General features: G+C 37.4%; 1 protein-coding gene across 8 annotated transcripts in view; it reads right to left on the bottom strand.

Moving 5' to 3' along the window:
• Positions 1–25,108, bottom strand: part of cep112 (centrosomal protein 112) — a 272,813-nt gene that overhangs the window by 226,007 nt on the left and 21,698 nt on the right. For 5 of the 8 annotated variants that reach the window (XM_073856794.1, XM_073856797.1, XM_073856795.1 and 2 more), the window contains exons 5-8: positions 18,669–18,756; positions 17,867–17,956; positions 9,855–9,902; positions 7,537–7,596 (exon numbers count right to left, since the gene is read on the bottom strand). In XM_073856794.1, the coding sequence (XP_073712895.1) occupies positions 7,537–7,596; positions 9,855–9,902; positions 17,867–17,956; positions 18,669–18,756 (286 nt within the window). Of the gene's footprint in view, positions 1–7,536; positions 7,597–9,854; positions 9,903–10,046; positions 10,131–17,866; positions 17,957–18,668; positions 18,757–25,108 lie in introns of those variants that run through there. The other 3 variants (XM_073856792.1, XM_073856798.1, XM_073856796.1) reach the window with 3 other exon arrangements.

Genomic DNA, 25,108 nt, shown 5'->3' with positions numbered 1-25,108 from the left:
AGGCGCAAATCAATAAGGGGTTGGTCTGAAGTAGGTTCATTATTCATAGGTGTGGTTTGGGCGTAACGTCAAATAAACCAATCAGAACGCTATCCAACATTCCCTTTAAACGCAAGGGCGCAAATTCCATGGCGGGTTGCTATTATTATGACGGATTTACCAGGCGCACGCCAGGAGCGGTTCACAACCGAGGAGACCCACGTTCTTGTAAGAGCAGTCAAAGACAGAGAAGTTGTTTTGTATGGGGATAGGAGAAACCCGCCCAAATTAGCGTCGGTTAAACAGGCGTGAGAGGAAATAGCCACAATTGTCTCATCAGCTGGCATCCCCATCGTTGCGCTAAGCGCTAAAATGATGTCAGGAGACGGGGGAATCCCAAGTTTGCCAGCATAAATCGGGCACGCCGTGTAACGGGAGGTGGATCTGCCTCTACACAGGACCTGACGCCAGCAGAGGACATCGCTGCATCCACCCTCACCGCTGAAAGATTAGATAAGCAAAGTGTGTGCACGTTGTGCACGCTATACATTATGGTCAAGCATGCGCCCTTAAAATAGCATAATGAACCTGAAGAGGGCAGCACTCAGACGTTTTTACACCATATTGTAGTATTGAAACACTTTATATCCAAATGTCAAAAAACTTACTAAAATCAAAGAACATCACTAATAAAGCCCCATTCTTACAGATCATTAACTAAAAAAAACGGTTTAGGATTTAGTTACGCTTTAATAATGTTTCTACGTCTGTAATTGTGTATTGTGTCTATATCTGTCATTACACGGACAAGAACAGCATGGAAACAATGTGGATTAAACAAGTCACAGTTATATAAATTACACTGACTATCAAAAAGCGTCTTGAAAAGGTTTTGCTCATAAATGCATGTAAAATAAAGTAATGTGAACTTGAGATTTTTATACTGTTATTAAACTGCACAGTATGCGCTGCAAACGCAAACCAGTGTGAAAGCACAATGGCCACGCGCGGCAAACGCTCTTCCTCATGCTACGCATAGGTGCGGTTCACGCTTGCGGTGTGAAACCGGCGTTAAACTTTTACGTGTCATGCAAATTTGCGGTAAAAACCCGATCGCGCATTCCGTAGTTTTGTCACGGGTGCCCCACATGCGCGAGTACGTCATTTTTCTTTGGCACTAGATGATCCTGCTGCTCAGTTAACACAGTGTTTGAGTTCACCTCCATGTGTCTCTATGCTACTGACTGGATGGGGAGAAGCCACGTAACCGAAAATAACCGAAGTGATAAAATAGGGTCGTTTGCAGTTTCTGAATTTCGGTTTCGATTATTTTTCAATTAATCGTGCAGCTCTATGCAAACATGTTCTAGAATTAATTCTGGGATCCCTCCAGTAAAGGGGATCTAGTAACACTGACGTAACACTTCAGGAACGTGTCCTATGTGAACAAAAGGCAGAAACAACGCCTGCCAGAGTGAGGATGCGTGCCACCCCAACAACATAGTTATCGTTCAGCTTTTTGACAGGGGTTTGAATTAGGGATGCGCGATCATTTGCATGCGATATCATGCGCATCTCGTCAGTAAAGCTGGTTCCTTGAAAAGTAGTAAATCGCCATCACCTGCTATTCAAATGGAGCAGCATTTACTACAAAAAAAGCCGTAGTTCACTGACAAGCTGGGCCATATCGCAGGCGATAAGTCCGTGATAATTAATACGAAATTGTAGTTGTGTAGTTAATGCTACTCCCTCTGAAAGCAGCTGATGCCGATTTACTACTTTTCAAGGAACCGGCTTTACTGACGAGATGCACAATGACAATCACATGCAAATTATCGCACACCCCTAGTTTGAATGGAAATCAACATTCACAACATTTCAGAAATTTCTGAAATCGGAAATGAAGCAGAGATCAGGGAGCTCCTCACTATCCACGCTGAAACTGAGATTGGCTATCTACTGTATATGTTACGCTAAACAGCTAATTTGTTAGCTTGCACCCCATAAGCAAACAAAAAAAAAATCAAAGAACAAGAAGTCTTTAGTTTAAAAATGTAGAGCTTTGGTTATTCAATATCATATGTGACAAATGGAAAAAAAATTATTAAAGTATTTACGTAATTAAGACAACAAATAGCGATTTGTACGAGTATATGAGATACAAGTCCTTTTACTACTTTGGGGACCAAGAGAAAGCATATTATAAGTGCACGAGAAAGGAAACCAAAGGAATGGGGCGTCATTTTCCATAAGGCTGTGACCAGGGAAAAGTGAAGTCACTTTTTATGTTATCAGACCCCATCATCTTGAAATCGGGTAAATTTATGAATGGTGGGTGTGATGCGATGCCTAAGGCTGGTAAACACAAATCTCCTGCCACTTTGGTTTAGGAATTAAAATGATTTGAGGAGAGCAACGTGGGTGTGCCAACGTGGGAGTAAAATTCATAATCATTAGCATAACATGGGTTTAGTGCAACACGACAGACAGTCAATGTGGCTTGGCCTTATTTGCCCTCTTTTATCACTGCTACCCTCAAACAGTTTGAATCACATAGCAAACAAATCACTGAGAAACATCAATAAAAGTGGTACAGCCCTTAATCTGTGTGTTTCTTTTCTTCAGTGACAGGCACAAATATATGATTATAATGTATGTTAAAGCTTCAGCAGGAAATACAAACTCAGCGATTCGCAATCAGACTCTTTTATCAACAACAGACATAACGTACGGACACTGTTTTCATAGTCATTTGCAGCAAAGGGCAGATCACGCACCATTTCTCTTCATGATAGCCCAGCAGCTTACCCTTCACCTTGTTACCTTGAAATATTTTTCCAGCTTGACATTTACTCAAGCGGACCTCTGGGCCTGCTGTTGCCAGCACATGTTATGAATTACCATACTCCAGATCCCAACGCAAGGGCTATTTACTCTTACTGTAAAGCTATATTTCTTCTAATCTCTGCATCTCTTTGGTTTAAAAGTGTGGGTGTGTGGTGGCTTTATCTTTCAAATCCTCATGAGTAGTTGGTGAAACGGCTGCCTTTGGTGAAGATGAGGGCCGATGATGCTGTGTGACAGAGGTTGACCTAAATGAGCGCAGCTTCCCAGAGGAAGCGCAATTACGTTAGCAGGTCACGCTCGCTGTATTCAACAATACCAGTGAAATGACATCAAAGAGGAGCTTGTTTTATGGGATTTTCAGCTTATACACTCATACAGGGAGGAAACTGTCATCACAAACAGGTTTTAAAGGCTCCACAGAGAACACAACGTCCCCAAACAAGTGAAACTTGCCGTGTCTAAAGCTGTCATCTCGCTTCCTTGATTTGATTAAAACAAGCAGTCATTATACAATATTTACTTCAGAAGTAAATAATGTGTGCCGGATAACAAAACTCATCAAGTTGCAGACAATAGAATGCAAAAGAGTCACATATAAAGAACGTTCTTAATATAAATTATAAGAAGGTCGTAAGAAGTGCAATTCTTGAACATTTCTTCTCAAATATTTACTTAAGAACATCTTACATTTTTGTCTAAAGAATAAAATGACAAGCTTTGAAATACATTTTTCTACCATGCTCATGAGTTAACAATACACATATATCCGTTTATCTTTTTACCACCTTGCAATCATTAACCCAAAAATATACTACATACAAGAGTGGTGTGTTAAGAAGACTATAGAAGATGGTATTTGCTGAGATGAAGGTGGTGCGGTGAGTAAACATCATTCCCTAATCTCCCAATCGGTTCGACATGTGGGTCGAGGTCTCTGGGTCCTTGCGTGCTTCCCTCTCCGTGCCCGGCTCCGTCTCCCACGCACCCACGCAGTAAAATGTTAGCTAAAATTATCACTAATACTTATGTTTTATAACATATTACTGAAGTAAGCCATTAAACTAGCATGAAATTCTTCATTAAACTAATCTTTAAACTGTTTAAATTGCCATTTCTGACTACACAATACATGTCACATGTAAAACAATCAAACTAACTTATAAAACATCTTACATATTGAGATATAAGACTACTGTAAAGTTATCCTTACTTTAAGATGTTATTTTTAGAATTTGAATTCTTCTCAAGTTTTTTCTTAAGAACGTCTTTAAGGAAAAAATAAGAACTTTCTTAAGAAGCTTTTTAAGAATACAAAATATTCTTAACTTTTTTTAAATGGCATTTAAGAATAATTTTCTTCTTAAAGGTCACATAATGTCAAAACTATGTAAGCACCATATAAGTCATTTAAGAGTCAAATGCACACAGCCTGCTTGAAGTAGCAGTGAGTTAAAACATTTCGTTTGTACTTCCGTAAAGTCGCTATGTCACGAATACACAGTCGACGCCTTTAGTCTCCACCCTGAGCACTGTCCACCGCCCCACCCCCTTTTTCCAAACAAACCGATGAGGAATATCACACCATGTGAGAAAATGCTGTTCAATTGATGGATGTCAGGAAACTAAATCATTGCACAGGCTTCTGAAAAACATTAACTTCTTCCACCCTGAAGCTATTTTGGGGATTTTCGCCTGGATTTGGCCTACCCAATTTCAAAAAGCTTCCCATACCCACATGCAGAGGTTTACATACAAAAGTTTGGTATCATTTTACAGGAAACCCTTTGAGATTTCATAAAACACTGTTGAAAGTGCTCAACGTTGTATGTGATGTCAGTCCTCTAATAAACACAAAAATAAATAGGCGCTTTTTGATGTTTTTTTTCTCTAAAGTCTGTATTTAAAAGTGTATAACTCTGGCCCAGGGTGCTCCAGCAACATGTAGACAGTTTTTTTTTATTCCAGCAATTGTCAGCTTACAGAGGAATTTTTTCTCTATCATAATCTATGCAAAAGTTATTTTACTCCAACTAATACAATTTCTGCCTAAAAACATTTGAAGTTTTCCCATAACCTCATACAGTGGAATAAATGCAATATCTTTATATCATTTTGCAGAAAACCCTTTGAAGTTACATAAAAAGCTGCTGTTTGTGACAAATTTAGTTATTTATGTTGTTTTTCATATGATGAAACACCAAATTTTATTTTTTTACATTGTAAACACTGTCTTTGATAGTGTATAACTCTGGTTCTGTGTGCTCTAGCAGACTGCAGACTGTTCTGGTTGTTAGCAGCAGACAGTAAACACCCAAAAAAATAATGATCTCTTTAGCATGTCGCATTCAAAAGTTATTCTCATTTTACTGACGGGTGTGAAAATAAATTTTTCATATAAATATAAATTTTTTGTTTTGCACATATAATAGGTGATAGTGTAAATTAAGTGTAAATAAATTTCTTACAGTAAAAGATATGTCAAAGTGATACATATCTGCAGAAAGTAGAGACTCAAACAGTATCTCATATGTGTTACTGGGGTCAATGACGGACCATTAAAGATTAAAAGAGTATTTTATATTAGGTCAAAATACGAAATTTTGGGCCCGGGACAGGGTCCTCAGGGTTTAAGAGGTTTTTAATATATGAAAACAATGGCTAACGTTCATTTATTCAAAATTCTTCAACAATTAGTTTGACTTAAGCCGTCTGTCCTAAATATTTCACAAGCGACTCGCACGCAATTGTCACGCGCATCTCATTGATTAGTAGTAAATCAACATCACCTGCTTTCAGAACCGGCTGCCGATTGTCTCTTCTGAAAGCAGCTGATGGTGATTTACAACTAATCAATAAACTGGCTTTTCTGATAAGGTGTGCGAGACAATCACATGTAATTTATCATGCAGTTCTAACTTTTAAGTTACATTATGGAGCCAGAGAAAACTAAAATGATATATTATAAACAGTTATGCAATGCTAACGTGAAGCTGACGTGTTGTTAACTAGATGCTTACGTGTTGTTTTTTAATGTTCAAGTATTTGGTAGCCACAAGTTTTGATAGAATATCTGTTGGAAATCAGATGTTGTTTGTTTTCTTAATTTACAGACCCTGTTGGTGTCTGTTTGTTTATTTAGTTAAATATGGTAAGATTAAAATCTCTAGTCTCTGTGTCTGTTGGTTTACTAACCTAACATTTAGTGTCCAGAAACGAACTTGTACTTCTATGGGTAACTTTATTTCAACTGCGTATTTCACTCATAAAACAACAGGCCTATCAAAAGAGAGGCTCATGAATATTACTTATTACAGGCCAAAACCACCTGTTCTTCACAGAACTCCTGAAAGAAGAGCTGTAAAAGTTTTTTTGGTACTTAAACTACAAACATATATTCTTAAGGACATCATAACCTAAAATAAAACTCTAGAAAGCTTAGAAATATGTGACCTTTAAGAATGTTTTGTGAATCCGGCCCCTTGACTTTTTGTCATTGTTTCTCATACATAATTTGACAGCCCGCCAATGAAAATTGCGACCCACCCGGGAAGATAAAATTCAAATTCCACTTATTCCAAATATGTTTCTTGTTTGAAAGAGATGTTGTGTCGTTTTTTTTTTTTTTGGTGCAACTTCACAAACTCAACAAGGTGCGTGGAGTATAGAATATTAAGCAGTCCCCGCACACTTGTGGAGAGATTAGACAATCAATTATCAATCAATTAGAAAAGTTATTTTTGCCAACGCGTTGCAGGCCTTCATCAGGGAGAATTGGGGCTTTTTGTTTTATCAGCTTGCCGCATGCTTAAGAATTAATATAAACTAGAGATGCTTTTATGATTCAAATATATTTTTTTTAAGAAAAAACATTATTTAACATTGCAACAATCTTCTTTCATTTGAACAGATCTCAAAACAAGTACTCTCAAACTCAGTCAGCCTCACTGAAATTATGTTAGATGTCCAAATATCAGTTGGACCGCTGTGGTTAAAAGCATAGTTCCTAGTTAGTATCATAGACTGTAAAACAGATGTGTAAAATCTGCCAATTCCGGTCTCTGGCCGGCCGATTGGTGCATCTCCAATATAAACAAACCTGCCCTGAAGCCTATCCATACAGGCAGGCCTTAGAAAGGTCATTTCATTCTCAACTTTGGAAATAGTTTTAGAAATCCAAAGATCATTTCATTATGCAAATAGTTCTTCATGTATGTACTCTATTATGAATAATTTAATATGTGAATTTCTACAATATTTGTTAATAATATTGAGTATTAGTTTATTTTGAACCTGCTCATCAAGCACCGTGCCGAGCCCCATCACACAATTCTGTGCTGCACCGCACCACTCTGCCCTGTTCAGCAAGAAAATTCGTAACCAATGGGAAACATTGTTTTGTCCTTTCTGGAGTTTCTACTGCCACACAAACCTTTCCTCCAATACCACCTACCTAGAAGCCCCAACATCATTGTCTCTCTTTCGTTTTGCCATGTTTGAAATCTGGTTAAAACATCCATTCACTGTACAGAAAACAGTGGCACTGATCATCTTTAAATTACCGGTACCTCTTTTTTCAGGTATCCTTCAGGAAATTACAAGAGTGCCAGTAAATAATGAATTAACATTTTGGGTGAACTAATTCTGTAAAGGGAACAATTTTCAGGAATTACAGCACATCACAAGCATTCTGAGAAAAGATCGAGTGCCCACCTCTTTATCAGATTTCACCGGGCCAGTCTCCTCAAGAACCGTGCTGGACTTGTTGTAAATCTATTAATAAAAAAATAAAGTTATGATATAGATGTGCAGATTCTGAGAAACTACAGATGTCAAGAGTGTCAACATAAACTGATTTATTTGATTAGAAAAATATGTATTTGATCTCATCAGTACAGTATTTCATTTCAGAATACTTGATAATGCTGTTATGCTGGGTTTAGATTACAATATTTTCATCTGTTACCTCACTGTGTCAGATTGTGTGATTTTAACATTTTTGTTGTGTTGTGACTGACTTCCAAAAACAAGAGCATAGAAGAAACAATGGCTACCGAAGCAGTTGTACTGCCACACAAACCTTTCCTTCATTTCCACCAACTTACCCAGCAGGGCTTGATATTAACTTTTTTGCTCACTAGCCAAAATTGCTAGTTGTTTTCCAAAGTTACTAGCCACTTTTACTAGCCAGCATTTTCACTGGCCACAATGTTGTTGTTTGTAAAAATACATTTTATATGATTAAACATGACTTTGACATCCTAAAATGACTTTAAAGCAACACTATGTAGTTTCCATGTAAAAATGACTTGTAGCTCCCCCACGTTGTTGAAAAGCACAACAGTGCCTGGTATCAGCCACTCTTCTGCAGGCAGGGGGAGGGGTGGGGCTGTGTGCTCTACCCTCCACCGCCACTTTCAGAGTGTGCTTGTAGCAGCTAGGAGGCTGCTCAGGTTGTGGCAACAGTACAATTTGTCCAGTTAAAAGTTGTTCTATCACTGAAATAATTTTAGAGACATTATTCAAAGGTAAAAAAACTACAAAGTGTTGCTTTAATTATAGTAGAAAAATTTTAATTTAGGTAGATTAAATAGTCTGAGTACCAGCCGATCTTAGCCTCACCCACAACATTTTGAGGACGGGAAGATCGGTCTGGGGTTTCTCCGTTGAGGAGCTTCTATGCTAGACCCAAAGCTGGTCGAACCAATCAAAATGTCAGGGCGGGCTTTATACGATGATGGACAGATGATCAACAGTAACGTAATCAACCACGTCACCAAAGAGCGCGTGTGTTGAATCTTTTTACAACGAAATGGCTGCCGCTGTAGAATTCAGATGTGTGGATTCTGACATTAAGTCGGAGACGGGACATGAAATCCCTATCGTCATTGTTGGTTCTCCTTTGGTCGCACATATGGACGACCAAGTTAAAGAAGCAACTGAAATGGGTATCACGGCGATGCAACTTGGCGTGCACGACGAGATGGATATAATTAGCGGTCGTTGCCAGCTTCTTTTCGGAAGCCCGGAATCGTGGCTGCTGAATAAGAAGTGGAGGGACAAACTAGGCTCCGATATTTTTCAAGCCAACGTAATGGGTATCGTCGCGGAAGAAGTCCAAAAGTGACCCATGGGGTACTATGCAATGGAAAAGCACCACTAGTCCTCCTGTTAGGATGTTGCGAAGCATAGCAGACATAATGTCCAATTGTTATGTCCACTATGACACACTGTATGAGACAAATAAGATTATTTTTTGTGTCCCAAGGCCTAGTGTTGTTTATGCATCACAATGACACAATGCATCAAACAGATTGTGCCAAGATCTGGCTGATATTTTGTAGTCTGAACCCAGCATTAGGTGTCTGAAAAAAAGTTAAGCACATTTTTTGTGTTATGTGTTCTACCGCTTGCAATTTATTGTTTTATTACAATTGTTGAGTATTTTTAAATAATTCATTAAGAACTTGAAGCAATGTTTAATTAACTGAGCAATACATTTGGCTAAAACGATTCATTAAACTAGTGGTTCTCAAAGCAGGGGGTGACATTCGAGATGGTGCCAGGGGGGGCTCCATGTCATTTGATAAAATATTTAAAGGAACAGTGTGTAGGATTGTGGCCAAAACTGGTATTGCAATCACAAAACTTGAGGCTAAAACTGGTACTGCAATCAAACTGGGCTGCAACTCCACTTTTTAAATGACAATATCCTGGCCAGACCACTTTTGTCAGTGATAAAAGTATTTAAAATGAAAATGATTTCTTAATGTCTAGTGACATATCAGGGCCATTTTAAGATTAATTGATATAAATTTCTTACATACTGTTCCTTTAAATTTTTTATAAATTCTGTAATTAAACCTCCGGAAAAATGCTACTAACTAAAATTTCTACATTGTATAATTGAATATGTTTTGTATTGTTTAATTAAAATTTTAAGTTTGAGAACCACTGCCTTAAATTGTATTTGGTAAGATGACAAGCAATGATCTTTCTGCCCTCTGCCATCAGAGACAATGAGCACTTACCGGAGAAAGAGGAACAGGGTTCTCACGCAGATACCTGGGGTTTTCAATCTGTAAAAACACAACAATACAGCATGAGTCTGTCTCGGTAAGTCCCAAACACCTCCCTGTCCCCATCTGACCTCCATTCATTTGTCATAAACAACGTGGAAGAGCTTCAAAGCGAGCCACTTAAACACTCCTCTCTATACTCACTGTGTTTACAGAGATCATACTTCAGCCCACTCAATGTATTGTGTGCAGGCAGGCCATCTTCCTGTCTGCTTAAAAAAGCCGTCTTCCCCTTCTATGATTTTGTCTCTTGTCAACATGCAGTAAGTCACATGTACACACACACACAAAGAGATCTGTCTGATCAGTCTATAGTAGACCTGTCTGAAGTTGGTCATTTCATGGATAGGAAATCCACTTAGACCATTTAACATCACAAAAAGTCTGTATGTCAAGCTAATAATAATATATGGATATATTGTGACCATACGGTTTGGTCACAGCTGACTTCACAGTGCTTTTGCAATTCTTGTGGCACTGCATGTGGCACAGAAATACTACACATCCAGGGTTTTTTTGTTCTGGATTGACAGGGTTCCCACACCTTAGTTAACTTTAAATTCAAGGACCTTTCAAGGACATTCCAGGTCCAATACCCTCAAATTCAAGGACTAAATATGGGGACACATTTTAAGTGAGAGCAAGGTTACATTTTAAGATACATTGTTACAGTTCCCTTTCGAGGGAACTAGTGCTGCGTCACTGCAGTGATTCTGAATGTGCCAAATTCACATTCAACCAATGGTGAGGCTTAACGACAAAAACAGGGTGACGTGGGAGCCAGGAAGTATATCGCTTCCACGTAAGGGGACCCTAGGTATATGTAGATAAAAACGTCTCATTTTAAGGTAATAAAAGCATAATGGTTCATTATTAAAAGCATAATGGTTTATTATTATACACCCATGATAATATGGTTTTGTATATCATTTAGCTTTTCTGTCAAGAGATCCTTTTTTGCTTCTTTAAAGAGTAACTAAACCCTAAACCAACTTTTTTTAGTTAATGATCTGTAAGAATGGGGCTTTATTAGTGCTGTTCATTGATTTTAGTACGTTTCTTGACATTTGGATATAAAGGGTTTCAATACTACAATATATGGTGTAAAAACGTCTGAGTGCTGCCCTCTTCAGGTTGAACGGTGGCTACTGCAGTTGAATTTTCCTATTGGATGTTGGGTCCAAAAAATATGTTGTGACGTAAGCAGGTTAAAGCTCCCACACCCTTGTTACGATCTCACAATAGACATGATATCTCCGTTGGGGTCTGCCCACTTTTCTTGCATTTTTCAAATATTGCCAGTGGGTGGAGTCAGGCTCTGAACAGGGGTTTAGTTGCGCTTTAAAGCATTTTGGTATGAATCAACTTTCGCATCCAGTAGATATAAATATTTAAAGCGAACAGTTTAGCATGTGCACATAAAAAGTAGAATTTTTATGATTATTATCCTACACTACACAAGAAAAAACTAGATTCAAGCACTTTCAAGTATATTTTCAAAGACCCGTGGGAACCCTATATAGAGAATTTGGAAGTGGCCGCCTCCACCAAATTTGCGACGCCTCTGGGTCTTGACAAGTGTGTCTGGCAAGTGTCTTCACGAAAAACACAAATATCATTGCACTCTTTGGATTGTCATTTGTAACTGCAGTTGCGGCATTAAACAACTGTGGTGATGCCGTTTTGTTATCAGCACAATGAAGCGCAGAATAAACTTTACAAAAATTACTGCAATTTTCAAGGACTTTCCTCCTCAGAGCTATATTAGAAGCTCAATTCACTATATTGCACAGAAGTTGTGTGGGTGAATCACCGCAGACAAAAGATGAATATACAAGTAATGTTTCCTGTATGAAACTGTTCACCGGAATCGCATTCACTCTTTCTCATGCAACGTGATCAGTATTAACTCGAAAACGATTTTTTTTTATTCGTTTAAATGAACGATTAAAAATTCAATGGCCAAGTGAATCAATCAGAGCTTTCTTTTTTTTGGGAAATGTAGTGAAAGCATAATTAAACCCATCATTCCTATAATGTGCACTTCAGATATGCGCGCTCCTCTGCACGCGCTTCTGCAGCGCTCTTCAAGATTACCCGCTTTCCCCTGCTTAGCAAAATATCGTGAATTTGCGTAATTTAAAAAACAATGCTCATTTAGTTTTTATCTCAGAGATTTTCATTATTTTAGTGTTTCTTTTTTCTCTTTCTTGATTTAGTAACTTAAATATGTGAGAAGGAATATATATTTGAGTGATTTCAGATTGATTTGACATGTCTATACGAGGAGAATGTGATGTTGGAAGCTTTTGATTGTTGTAAAAACGGATAGGTGAGCATTAAACTGCTGTGGAAAGATCTGTTAACCTCTTAAGCGTCGTCCTATCATTTAGAGTTGGGGGGGTGAAAAGTTGAAGTGCATCTTCAAATGAATATAACTCTGGCACTTTTTGGTCTAGAAGCCTAATCTTGGTCTTGTTTTAAAGAAGACAATTCAAGGTTTTTGACTGAAGTTCTTTCAATTGTTATAGCAGTTTACATTTATTTTAATAAATAAAAATAATCCAATAACATATTAATTTTATTTAAAAATTATAAAAAGGTAAATTTTTAAAAAAGTAATAATGTAAACATGAAGCATATGTCTCAAGCAGTTGTGATCCAAATTTCAAGTTAAAATCACAAAAAATTAGGTTTGTGTTACAGTTTTAGTGGTTTTACCAACAACAGCCAGTAGGTGTCAATGGTTTGCTGCATACTCTTGTCATAAATTAATCAATTACTTTCACTGCATTATTATTACTGCTAAAACATTTTGAAATATGAAAACTACATTCTAAGAGCTTTCCAATGATATATAGTTTGTCAACATTTTTGAAGATTTATAATAGGATATAGCATTATGAATAAATAATAATAATATGCATTCCTATGGGAGGGGGGGCATGTAACAAAAAACTGTCACTAAATTATTTTTATCATCAGATGACTTTGACATATGAAAACTACATTCTGAGAGCTTTCCGGTGATATATAGTTTATCAAGATTTTTGGGGTTTAGAGTGGGGGTTTAGTGTTAGAAAAATGTAAAAACATATTGGGCATACATGTGGGCCCGTGACCTTTTTGAAACTGACTTTCACTACGTCATTTTTTCCTCAAAATGGTAAAGATATATGAAAACTACACTCTTAGAGCTTTCCAATGATATATAGTTTGTCAAGATATTTTAGGTTTAGATAGGGTATTTGTGTTACCAATATATAATAACATCTTGGGCCCACCTGTGGACCGGTGGCATTTTAGAAAATGGCTCTCACTATGTAATTTCTTTCCCAAAATTCTGATGATAAATGGAAACTACACCCTTAGAGCTTTCAAACAATATATAGTTTGTCAGGATTGGATAATAATTCACATGGAAAACACTAGGGGTGGGCAATAAACCGGTATGATAGTAATTACCGGTATTGTGTCACGCCATGATATGGATTTCGCAAAACCGTTGATACCGGCGTTACATATTTTAAATTCTATTTTTGCACTTATCAGGGTTCCCGCGGGTTTTTACAAAAAACTAACCTTCAGAAAGTTATATCTATGGCCTTAAAACGCCCAGATCTTCATTCTAGGACTTAAATTTAACTTTATGAATGTTATTTTTTTAAGACCCCGCGGGAGTTTACCCAAGTCTTAAAAGTCATACCTCCGTTCCCGAGATGTGCTGTCCACAGAAACGCAAAACGAAAAGCTCCGATCGCACTTCAATCCATTTTTAATCATCATTTTTTTTAAGAGGATGCACATAATAGTGCACGCAAATCCTGCCAAAGACTATATTTCAGGTGTATACAGCGAGTTTGGCGAGAAACAAGCCCGTGGCTTACCTAAGCATTACCAGGTTCTGAAACATAACAGGACCCAGAAGCGAACAAAATCAACACTGCTTTATTGAAAATCAACTTAAACAGTCGGACTGTCAAGTCCCAAGGCACCAAAAGCGCGTCAACATTGTTATACATTTAGGAGGCTTTTTTTACCTCACTGCTTCAAAGTCGTTTAACGGTGTTGCTCCCTTTTCACTCAGATCTGCTCTCTCTACTGCGCCCTGAACGCGCTCTCCAGGTAAGCGATTGGATGACGGAAAGCAAGAAATAACCGTAATAAACCATAATTTGCCAAAAAGTGCAATTTATCTTCTTTTAGGAACCATTCCTTTTTTGATAGCGCAAATGGTTGAGGAGTTACGGTTAAATGAATAGCGCTTTCAGAGTGCTTTAGCGGATAACGTAAGCAACGTACCAAACACATTAAAAACAGCCTTTAATGGTACATTTCGTTTTCTTAATGCAGATTTATTAATTAGAGAGGCTATTAAACAATACATAGTGCATATTTACGCATAAAAACGTATGAGTGGAGTGTTTTTGGCAATCTGAATCTGCTGGTTAATAAAATTAAATGCAATTAAATGCATTCATTAATGCATTCATTAATGCAGTCAGGGATTAATAATAATTTAAAGTGAGATGGCATCTCCCATCAGATGTTCATATTCTTTGTATATTTATAAATCAAACAGACACAAGATATACAGCACACAGCTTTAAAGTTGTTGGACGTAGCGTAAAACATTGTAATAAGGCACATAGCCTACCAGCAAATGACCATACTAATTTCCATATTTTCATACTTTCCATATTAGTGACAATACGCATAAGAAGATGAGTCCACCCATCCACACAATGGCGCTTTGAAAGGAAAAAATGGAAAAAGATAAAAAATCATGTCTATGTCCAATCCCTCACTTATTAGTAACATAAGGTTAAAAATACAAATTTTGTCTGTAATTAAGGTTTACTACAGTATGACTCCAAAATGTTTTATCTCATATGGCGACATACCGTAATACCGGCTGAAGAGTGAAAAATACCTTGATATGAATTTTTGCTCATACCGCCCACCCCTAGAAAACACTGAAGTAAACGTAGGCGCCCCGCTGGCGAGACAGTGACATTTAGCAGGATATAAATGTTTTGAGGCGCACTCTCTTCATAAATGAATCAATTACTCTCCCTACATAATTTATTTTATAAACACTGCTGTAATATGTATTCTAGAGGCTTAGACCTTTCCAACAACATATAGTTTGAAGTGATAGATTAACGTTTACCTCAACAATATTGAAGTAAACTTAGGTGTCCCGTATACGGGACGGTGACGCTTAACATTAACCTAAATGTTTATTTATTTGTTATTTCGTTTTACCACAGAGTCTAATCCCAGTCAACACGTGAGATCATACGAGATCACAGTGACTTCACACCATTCTCACACCATGATAATTCACAGTGTGAACTATATGTGAGCTCATTGTGATTTCAAAATGTTGAGCAGGTTGAAAGGAGGCAATACAACACAAGGGGGGCATTCTACTTCCTATATCTCACTAGGAAAAGGTGGATACTGGATGATCACAGTGACGTCACACCGTTCTCATACTGTGATAATGACACTGTGAGCTATATGTGAGCTCATTGTGAATTCAGAATGTTGAGTTTATGTCATGATGTGAGGTCACACCACACTCACTGTGTGCTCATATCATGTTCACTAGTGTAATCACGGTACACTCACAGTGAGCTTATGCTATAGTCATGATGTGAAGTCGTTCTACACGCACCGTGAGCTCATACTATTGTCAAAATTTTAGGGGAACGGCACACTCATTCTGTTATAGCAGGACAGCACACATGTCTGGAAAATGTTAGCCTAAGAGTAGAATGTCACCCTTCGTATCTATAATTTCTAAGAAATATTATAGGAATGATCATAGGATCCTTTCTACACAGCATTTTATACAGCCATATACATGGTGTGTAATGTATATATACCATATAAAATGTCAACCTGTTTTGTCCGACCATTGTGGCCTAGTGGTTAGAGAGTCAGACTTGTGTGTGTAATCCAGAGGTTGGTGGTTCGATTCCCACAGCTCACAGGAAGTGATTGAAGATTGGGGTGTTGCAGTGATAGTTGCCGTGTGCATGTGTGTGTTTGTATGTGCGTTTGTGTGTGTGGATGGCTTCACTACTCAGTGGAGGGGTTAAATGCAAAGACAATCATGTCTCTTTCACTTTTTTTATTGTCCATATATTATTTGCAATTAAATGTTGACGTCTCTGCGACATGTTTCCGATTAGCAAATGCTAGAATATTAGTTCTCTGAGCGACATCTGGTATTTTTCATACCATGTGCTTTATGGATAGTATGAGCTCAGTGTGCAGTGACCTCATATTGCGACCTTATTATATGAGCACACCGTAAGTTTGCTGTGTGGTTACAATTTTAGCTCAATGTGACGCACACATTGTGACAACATTATAAGGATCTTGTAAGCTCATGGTGACTTCAATGAGACATCAAAGTGTTGACAGGGAAATTATTCTAGCAATTTTTTTTCTTTCATCATTTAGTTACTTTAATTCGTGAAAACAAACTATTTGGTGATTTCCATGAAGATAATATGATGTTAGATGCTTTTGATTGTTGTAAAAACGGAGAGCTAGACACCTATACTGATCTGTTAACCTAAAGTGAATGAAATGTTTATTCCTTTTTAATAAATATCTGTTTTAAATCTTCTATATTGTGTTGAAGTCACTGGTTATTTATATATGTGATAAAATACAATATTATCTAAATACAACGTGTGATGTATTAAGGTATTTTTATTAAAAATAACCTGCCTTGTTATAATGCATTGTTATAATATTTCAATAGACAATTATTCCAGTAATAGAATAGCCAGGAAAGTTTTCATTATGAAAATAGAATGCTACTTTTAGGTTAGAATAATGTTAGGGGAATGTTTTGGGAACCAAAAATTGTTATCTGGGTAAATAATTTAATGTGAAAGTAAAATGTCATTTTCATAAGTTATTTCATTATTAAAAGACTACAAATATGTTGCTCCACAGAAACACACCCGCCATGCGTTAAGTTGATTCAATGAACGGCTCTCAACCTAATAAATGCAAACAGACAGACACAGAGATTCCTGCCTTTATTAGAGATAAGAATTATGTTCGGCCCCCTCCGAAGCTTCAAATATTTGGTGTTGACTACTACGAAAGCTTCGAAGCTCAAAAACTGGTATTCAGACTTAACCCTACTAGCTATTACATATTAAATGCGACTAGGTCATTATGTCTTATAGATACTGTATGTTGGGTTTAAGCTAGATGTTTACATTAATAAACTCCGAACTTAAATAAATCTTAAGAGTGCAGTAGCGTGTTATCGCAGCGTATCACGTGCACACCTGATGCAGCTGGTGATTAGTTTAGAATGAGCACCACGTTAGACAGACCTGGCACTGCCCTGGCCCGGACCTACCCGCAAGCCCAACTTCTTATCTCAACACTCCACTCTCTGATAAGAGGACGTTCAGACTCTGTAAACTTTGTGATGGAACGAGTAGTCAGATGTTATCACAATCAGCGGGGAAATCAAAAGCGCCTACTGAAAAGAATCTGGAGGTAAACAGTTCTGGAAACACTTTGATCCGGAGAACTGTGCATGCCAACATGTTGAGCAATCGCTGCAGCAAATGTTTCCTCCCACATGGTATAGTCATCAACTACAAACAATGCATATTTTTTTACTATACCAACAGAAAAACCTTTAACATTGTGCAAGAGACTGACCTTTTGCATTAATGTATTGTGTAATGTAAATTAAGCTTAACTGAGGCATTTTGCGCTAAGAAATAAGATGTTAAAATACAACGCAAAAAAGGCAAATGTTTAAGCGAATTAGCATTGATGAAAGACAGTTGTGCTCTATATTGCATATGCATTTTTTCCCCATGCTCTATTCATATAAAAACAAGTACAGTATGTAAAAAGTAAAGTGTATTTTATCTGTATAGGCAGTTGGAGAAAAGAATTTAAAACTATACCAACATTACCCCCAGGTTCCAGCTGTTGAAGCGGGTCTCAAAGTCACTATCATCAGAAGAAATGGGCAGCCCACTGTGTGTCTCCTCCGCCTGGGGAAAAACAGACAGTAAGGAAGAAAGAAAAGACAGATGGTGTACAGGGACGTTGGGCACTATGGGAATTATGATCGTGGCATTTATTGCTTTAGCTAGGTTTGGACTAAGTAGATTGTAAAATCCAACAGAGAGGTCAGATTCAAAAAAACTCATTCTACCAACCCTGAACCCACATCAATGAACAACATTATACAGTATTCAACATAAAACATCAGCACCCTGACAGATTTCACCAAGATGATCATTTCATAAGTGAAGAATCACAATATGATGTAATACTCTAACAATCAGTAATATATAAAAACAGTAGAGGGAAAGAAATACAGAGTAAACATGCTCCGCTCATGGCACACAGATGTTTGACTGTTCCAGATTCACCTTCCTGTGTTCCCAGGAAAGCTCAAATCTAAATACATGGAAACTGGTGAGGCTTATTAAGGGAGTTTTGTTCATATAGCCAAAGAGCCAAATAAAATCCCATTACATGAAGGTGTTTGAACCCAAATACCCGATAAAAACAGTCACACCAGACAAGTGGTTTAAGGTGGTTTTTGGCCAATTTGAGAAACAACTCCATATTTCTACCTGTAAAATCTATGGCTTTAAATGATGATAATGGTCATGGACTAAAGAAAATCTGAGGTCCAAGGCTGGACTGAATGGTTTATTGAAGGGAGTTCAGGCTGTGAAGGTTTTAGTTTCTCACCATCTTAATATGGCTCTTCTCCATGTGTTTGAGTGGACTGGAGGCAAAGGGTTTGGCCGGAGACTTCTCATAAAACAATTCCTTCTTCCTGTGAAAAACACAAGACTTTAGGTGTCGTTTTTTAAATGCACAGAATAGAAATGTTTAGAGTTTCCACAAATCTGAATCAAGTTTGTGATTAGTAGTTATTTTTAAACCTTACACCTTTTTAGGACGCCTGACTCCCATGCTGCACAAATTGTTGATTCGAGTCCCACTTGAAGCTGATGTGGGGAGGACCGGTTACACAAGAACCACTTATACAGGACATCTTACAGAGGTATGTATTTATTTTGTAATTGTCTATTTCCTATGTGACCACTCAAAAACAATGTTCACACCACTGATCTATATAAATGACTGGATTGCGCATGACGTCACACTTGTGAAGCCACCGCGCCGCCATGTTGGTATACCCAGATGTTCTATTAAATCAATGGACGTTGTCAGATTTTAATGATAATCACTTTACTCTTCTTCGTTTTTATATGTGAAGTTACCCTGTACATTATTACAACACAAACGTCCAAAGCATGTAAATAGTTATTTACTGAAAGTTGTACATTTTGCGTTTTAAACAGTTATTATACATTCATCTTCATTACAGTATCAGATCAGCAGACAGACCGCAGCATATTTAGTATTAATGACAATAAACGTGCTCATTCTGAAATCTAAATAAATAATCATACTTTGTACCGTATGTGCATGCAATAATTTGCTAGTTTTGTAATTATGTTATCTAAACTTACAAGTTACCTAAACTTATTTGGAGAAATAACGCTGACGGTCACCGTGTAGCTGAATGTCAAAAAAAACTTTATTTATACCCGTGTCATTAACAAATGCAACAGACACACTCACCTTAACGTTTTTTTGTAAATCCATTATCCTGCCCGATTAAAACATAAACATTGCAAATAACACCAGAATTAACAAATAATTAACGTACACATATCCTAAAAATTAACCTTGTGTAACTGATACGCTGTAAAGGGGGTAAATTTTGATCATGATTTTGAATGGAAGTCAATGACGCTTTCTGCAGGTTGGGTATACCAAGATGGCGGCTCGAACTCTGCGCTGGCTTCACCTCACGCAGTTACGTCAAGCGTTCTATGCGCAATCCAGTCATTTATATAGATCAGTGGTTCACACACAATAATTTTGTATTAGAGAGAATAGCTTTCACAGCACACGAAAATTACATAATGCGGGGGCACGCGGGTGGTCGATGTATGCTTTCAAAGTATGCTAACTACTAAGCATTGCAATAAGTAAAAAATTAGCCTGCACCTAAATACTACAGGCTGAATAAACTATTATTAAATTATCCAGGCCTCGTTGCCCTGTTATTTGTGGAAAGGAATTACTTGAATGAGCGACATTGTTTAGTCACAATACACAGAAGATGCTGGAATCCTTCAATGAGCTGCTTAGTGTAGCTGCTTTTCTATTAAAGGAGACATTCCATGAAAATCAGACTTTTTCCATGTTTAAGTGCTATAATCGGGTCCCCAGTGCTTCTACCAACCCAGAAAACATGAAAAATAGCAACCCTGTAACGTTGTTTTGATAAGGCTCTCTCTGCAAACATGTTAATAAATAGGTCATTCGGTTTTCGCTTCCCCCATGACGTTTTAAGGGGATCTTATTATAATGATACCGCCCCTTCATCTGTGCTATCCAACCATGAACGGCCTCACGAGTGCGATAGACAGAGAGAAAGAATGACTGGCAGCACGACACGTTTGTATTCCCTCAAACACAAACAGTAGCCTACAAGTAGTTTTAATGGTCTTTCTAAAGATTGAATTAATGTTCTACTAAAGGATTACCGTTATCTTAGTGCAACAGAGAGAGCGAGTGAGTGAGAGAGAGCGAGTGAGTGAGCGAACGAGAGAGAGAGAGAGAGAGAGAGAGAGAGAGAGAGAGAGAGAGAGAGAGCAACGTGACGGTTCACTTTCATCAGTACAAGTTTGTGGTTTAATATGTTTCTCTGAGTTTATATGAATGAACACGAGGATTAATGCACTGCACGAGACAGAGTGAGAGAACAACGCCTATTCACTTTCATACACAATAAGCATAAATATGTTGTTTAATGTTTCTCTCAAGTTTCAAATGAATACGAGGAGTTACAAGATAGAAAGTGAGAGACTTACAAAAACGCAAATGTGTTCAATTACAATAAACTTAAACAAGTCATTTGATCTGTTTCTCTAAAGTTTAAAGGGGCAGTGAATTTGATGATTTTATTGTTTTATACTGTTGTCTGATGTCTACTTATGATGTTCGCGTGGTTTTTACATTCGAAAAATCAAAAGCAATATGTAATACGCTATTTTGTAACATGGATTAGTGGCTGTCTGGAGAAATGGTTAGTTTGAAGGGGCAGGCCGCATTGAAGACCTAGACGTAAACGCCCACTGCTATGATTGGACAGCTTCATTCCTCGTCATTACATGTGGGGAAATGTTTCAAAAACATTAATGTGTAAAAATAGCAGCCGAACACATATATGTTTAAGCCACAAAAGATTCTGGGTGCTAAAGATGATACACATACAGTTGAAAGAAAAAGTATGTGAACCCTTTGGGCTTACTTGGATTTCTTCATAAATTGTCTGGTGTGAATCGCTCTCTTGAGGTCATGCCACAGCATCTCAATCGGGTTGAGGTCAGGACTCTGACTGGGCCACTCCAGAAGGCGTATTTTCTTCTGTTGAAGCCATTCTGTTGTTTATTTACTTCTATGCTTTGGGTCGTTGTCCTGTTGCATCGTCCATCCTCTGTTAAGCTTCAGTTGGCGGACAGATGGTCTTAAGTTTTCCTGCAAAATGTCTTGATAAATTTTGGAATTCATTTTTCCATCGATGACAGTAATCCGTCCAGGGCCTGAGGCAGCAAAGCAGCCCCAAACCATGATGCCCCCTCCACCATATTTCACAGTTGGGATGAGGTTTTGATGTTGGTGTGCTGTGCCTTTTGTTCTCCTCACATAGCGTTGTGTGTTCTTTCCATACAACTCAATTTTGGTTTCATCTGTCCACAGAATGTTTTGCCAGTAGTGCTGTGGAACATCCAGGTGCTCTTTTGCAAACTTCAAACGTGCTCCAATGTTTTTTTGGACAGCAGTGGCTTCCTCCGTGGTGTCCTCCCATGAAGTCCATTCTTGTTTAATGTTTTCCTTAATGTAGATTTGTCAACAAAAATGTTAGCATGTGCCAGAGATTTCTGTAAATCTTTAGCTGACACTCTAGGATTCTTCTTCACCTCATTGAGCATTCTGCGCTGTGCTCTTGCAGTCATCTTTACAGGACGTCCACGGCTAGGGAGTGTAGCAACAGTGCTGAACTTTCTCCATTTGTAGACAATCTGTCTTACCCTGGACACATGGACATCAAGGCTTTTAGATATACTTTTGTAGCCCTTTCCAGCTTTATGTAAGTCAACAATTCTTGATCGTAGGTCTTCTGAGAGCTCTTTTGTGCGAGGCATGGTTCACATCAGACAATGCTTCTTTAGAACAGCAAACTCAAAACTGGTGTGTGTTTTTTATTGGACAGGGCAGCTTTAATCAACACATCCAATCTCATCACATTGATTGGACCCCCGGTTTGCTGATTCCTGGCTCAAATTAGCTCTTGGAGAAGTCATTAGCCAAGGGTTTCACATCCTTTTTCCACCCTGCACTATGAATGTTTACATGTTGTGATCAATAAAAACATGAAAACGTATAATGTTTGTGCGGTATTAGTTTAAGCGGACTGTGTTTCTCTATTGTTTCTCTATTGACTTAGATAAAGATCAGAACACATTTTATGACCAATTTATGAAGAAATCCAAGTAAGCCCAAAGGGTTCACATACTTTTTTTCAACTGTAAATGACAATACGTTTAGTAAAGTATAAACAAAACTTCAAACTCGACGTGACTAAATTACCGTATACAACAAAGTAAGCGCGCATCAGAATCTAAACCGCAGCTGGTTAAGTCCTTTATCAATAACTTTGTATATTTATATTGTGCTTGTGAGGTTGGTCTTACATACACGTAACGTTACATACCACAGTTATATGATAAAAAACGCTTTGTTGAGTGTTTGACCTTTCAAACGCAACTTGCCTAAATTACCTTATAAAACGGTTAGTTCCAATCCTTGATTCTGATTGGTCAATAGGTGTGCTTTATTCACGATAAAACACTGCTGTGACCGCTTCACCCAACAGTTCTATTTAATATCACTGCGCCCTTAGCAACACCCTTAGCAATAAACATATAATGAGACAAAGTTTGAGAACAGTTTGTTGTTTTTATTTGAGCTTTCATGTTATTGTTCGCAGTCAGGGACTATTTTTTCTAGCAGAAGGAATGCTTTTATTGATTTAACTTCATGAAAGTTGCACTATTTTTTTTTACTTTTATATGTAAGCAATAAGGTACGAGAGGCTGTGCTGTATCGTGAATAAGTAACGGCTGAAGGGCGTTGTTAGGCACGACGCGAAGCGGAGTGCCTGCAACCCATTCAGCCGTTACTTATTCACGATACAGCACTTGCCTCGAGTACCTTATTGCTTTTATAAAACGGTTACCACACAATATTAAAGTAAAAAAAATATTAGTGCACCTTTCATGAAGTTAAATCAATAAAAGCATTCCTTCCGCTAGAAAAAATAGTCCCTGACTGTGAAAAACAACATGAAAGTTCAAATAAAAACAACAAACTGTTCTCAGACTTTGTCTCATTATATGTTTATGTGTTGCTAAGGGTGTTGCTAAGGGCGCAGTGATATTAAATAGAACCGTTGGGTGAAGTGGTCATAGCAGTGTTTTATTGCGAATAAAGCACACCTATTGACCAATCAGAATCAAGGATTGGAACTAACCGTTTTATAATGTGTAGTAACCGTTTTATAAAAGCAATAAGGTACTCGAGGCAAGTGCTGTATCGTGAATAAGTAACGGCTGAAGGGGTTGCAAGTGTTAAGTGTTGTACCTTCATTAATCGTTTAATGTTTTTAGTAAATTAAGGCTATGTTTACATTAATGCGTTTATGCTTTAAAACGCGTTACTTTTGCTACGTTTACGCCTTTCATCTACACTACATCACCGTTTTCGACCCTCATAAACGGATTCGTTCGCAAACGCTGAAGACCCTGTTTTAGTTTGAGAACTCAGACGTTGCTCTGAGTGTAAATGAACGTAGACGGAGTCTTATGTAAACGACCAGCTGACGTTAACGTGACAGCGCATCATTTTCAAAGTAAAAATTATTTTATTCATGTAAATATTGGTTTGCAACGGAGGTTTTTCCAAAAATAGTAAACATCTACCAACCAGCTATTATAAACGCTATATCGGATTGTTTTAACATGTATCCTTTTAGATAATGTCTGTTTTATATTAATGTTTGAGTATTGTTGGGTTTAATGTGTATGTTTTGTTTAAATTTAGTTAGCTTACGAAAGATAGACTGTAATTTAAGCGCCATATAGGCGTTGCAAAGGCCAATATGAAGGGAGAATTGTAATGGGTCAGACATTATTTTCCAGTTTAATGTAAGTTTTGTTTGCTTCTTTAAAATGAATTTCGTTTCAGTTAATTTGTCTCTTAATTTTAATCGATGTTTTGTTGATAAGTTTTGTGAATATAAATTAATAAAAACAATAAACTCAACGTCATTAATATAATGCTCGTTTAGGCGCTTGGCTTTTAGCTATTTGTGTGTTGCTAGCGGAGGACGTGCACGGACCTCGCACACTTTTAAAAATTAATGCAATAAGCATTTCTGGTAGGCTAAAGCAATACTTCACTTCTTACTATGTTTGATTGAAGTTTGCATTTGTGTAAATTTATTTTTGCTTCAAGTTCGCTACTGTTTACTGTTCACTTGAATGCTTTCTTTTTAAAGCATAAAGACCTTTCTGTTTAGTTATAAAATTAAAATTAACCTATTAATCATATTAATATGTTGTAGGGGGAGCTAGAACAGTATAAGTGTTTATGTTTTGTTTAAATTTAGTTAGCTTACGAAAGATAGACTGTAATTTTAAATGCCATATAGGCGTTGCAAAGGCCAATATGAAGGGAGAATTGTAATGGGTCAGACATTATTTTCCAGTTTAATGTAAGTTTTGTTTGCTACTTTAAAATGAATTTCGTTTCAGTTAATTTGTCTCTTAATTTAAATCGATGTTTTGTTGATAAGTTTTGTGAATATAAATTAATAAAAACAATAAACTCAACGTCATTATTATAATGCTCGTTTAGGCGCTTGGCTTTTAGCTATTTGTGCGTTGCTAGCGGAGGACGTGCACGGACCTCGCACACTTTTAAAAATTAATGCAATAAGCATTTCTGGTAGTCTAAAGCAATACTTCACTTCTTACTTTGTTTGA

The sequence above is a fragment of the Misgurnus anguillicaudatus genome, chromosome 19 (assembly GCF_027580225.2).
Source record: "Misgurnus anguillicaudatus chromosome 19, ASM2758022v2, whole genome shotgun sequence".
Classification (NCBI taxonomy): domain Eukaryota; kingdom Metazoa; phylum Chordata; class Actinopteri; order Cypriniformes; family Cobitidae; genus Misgurnus; species Misgurnus anguillicaudatus.
This window is presented reverse-complemented; position numbering and strand designations above follow the sequence as displayed.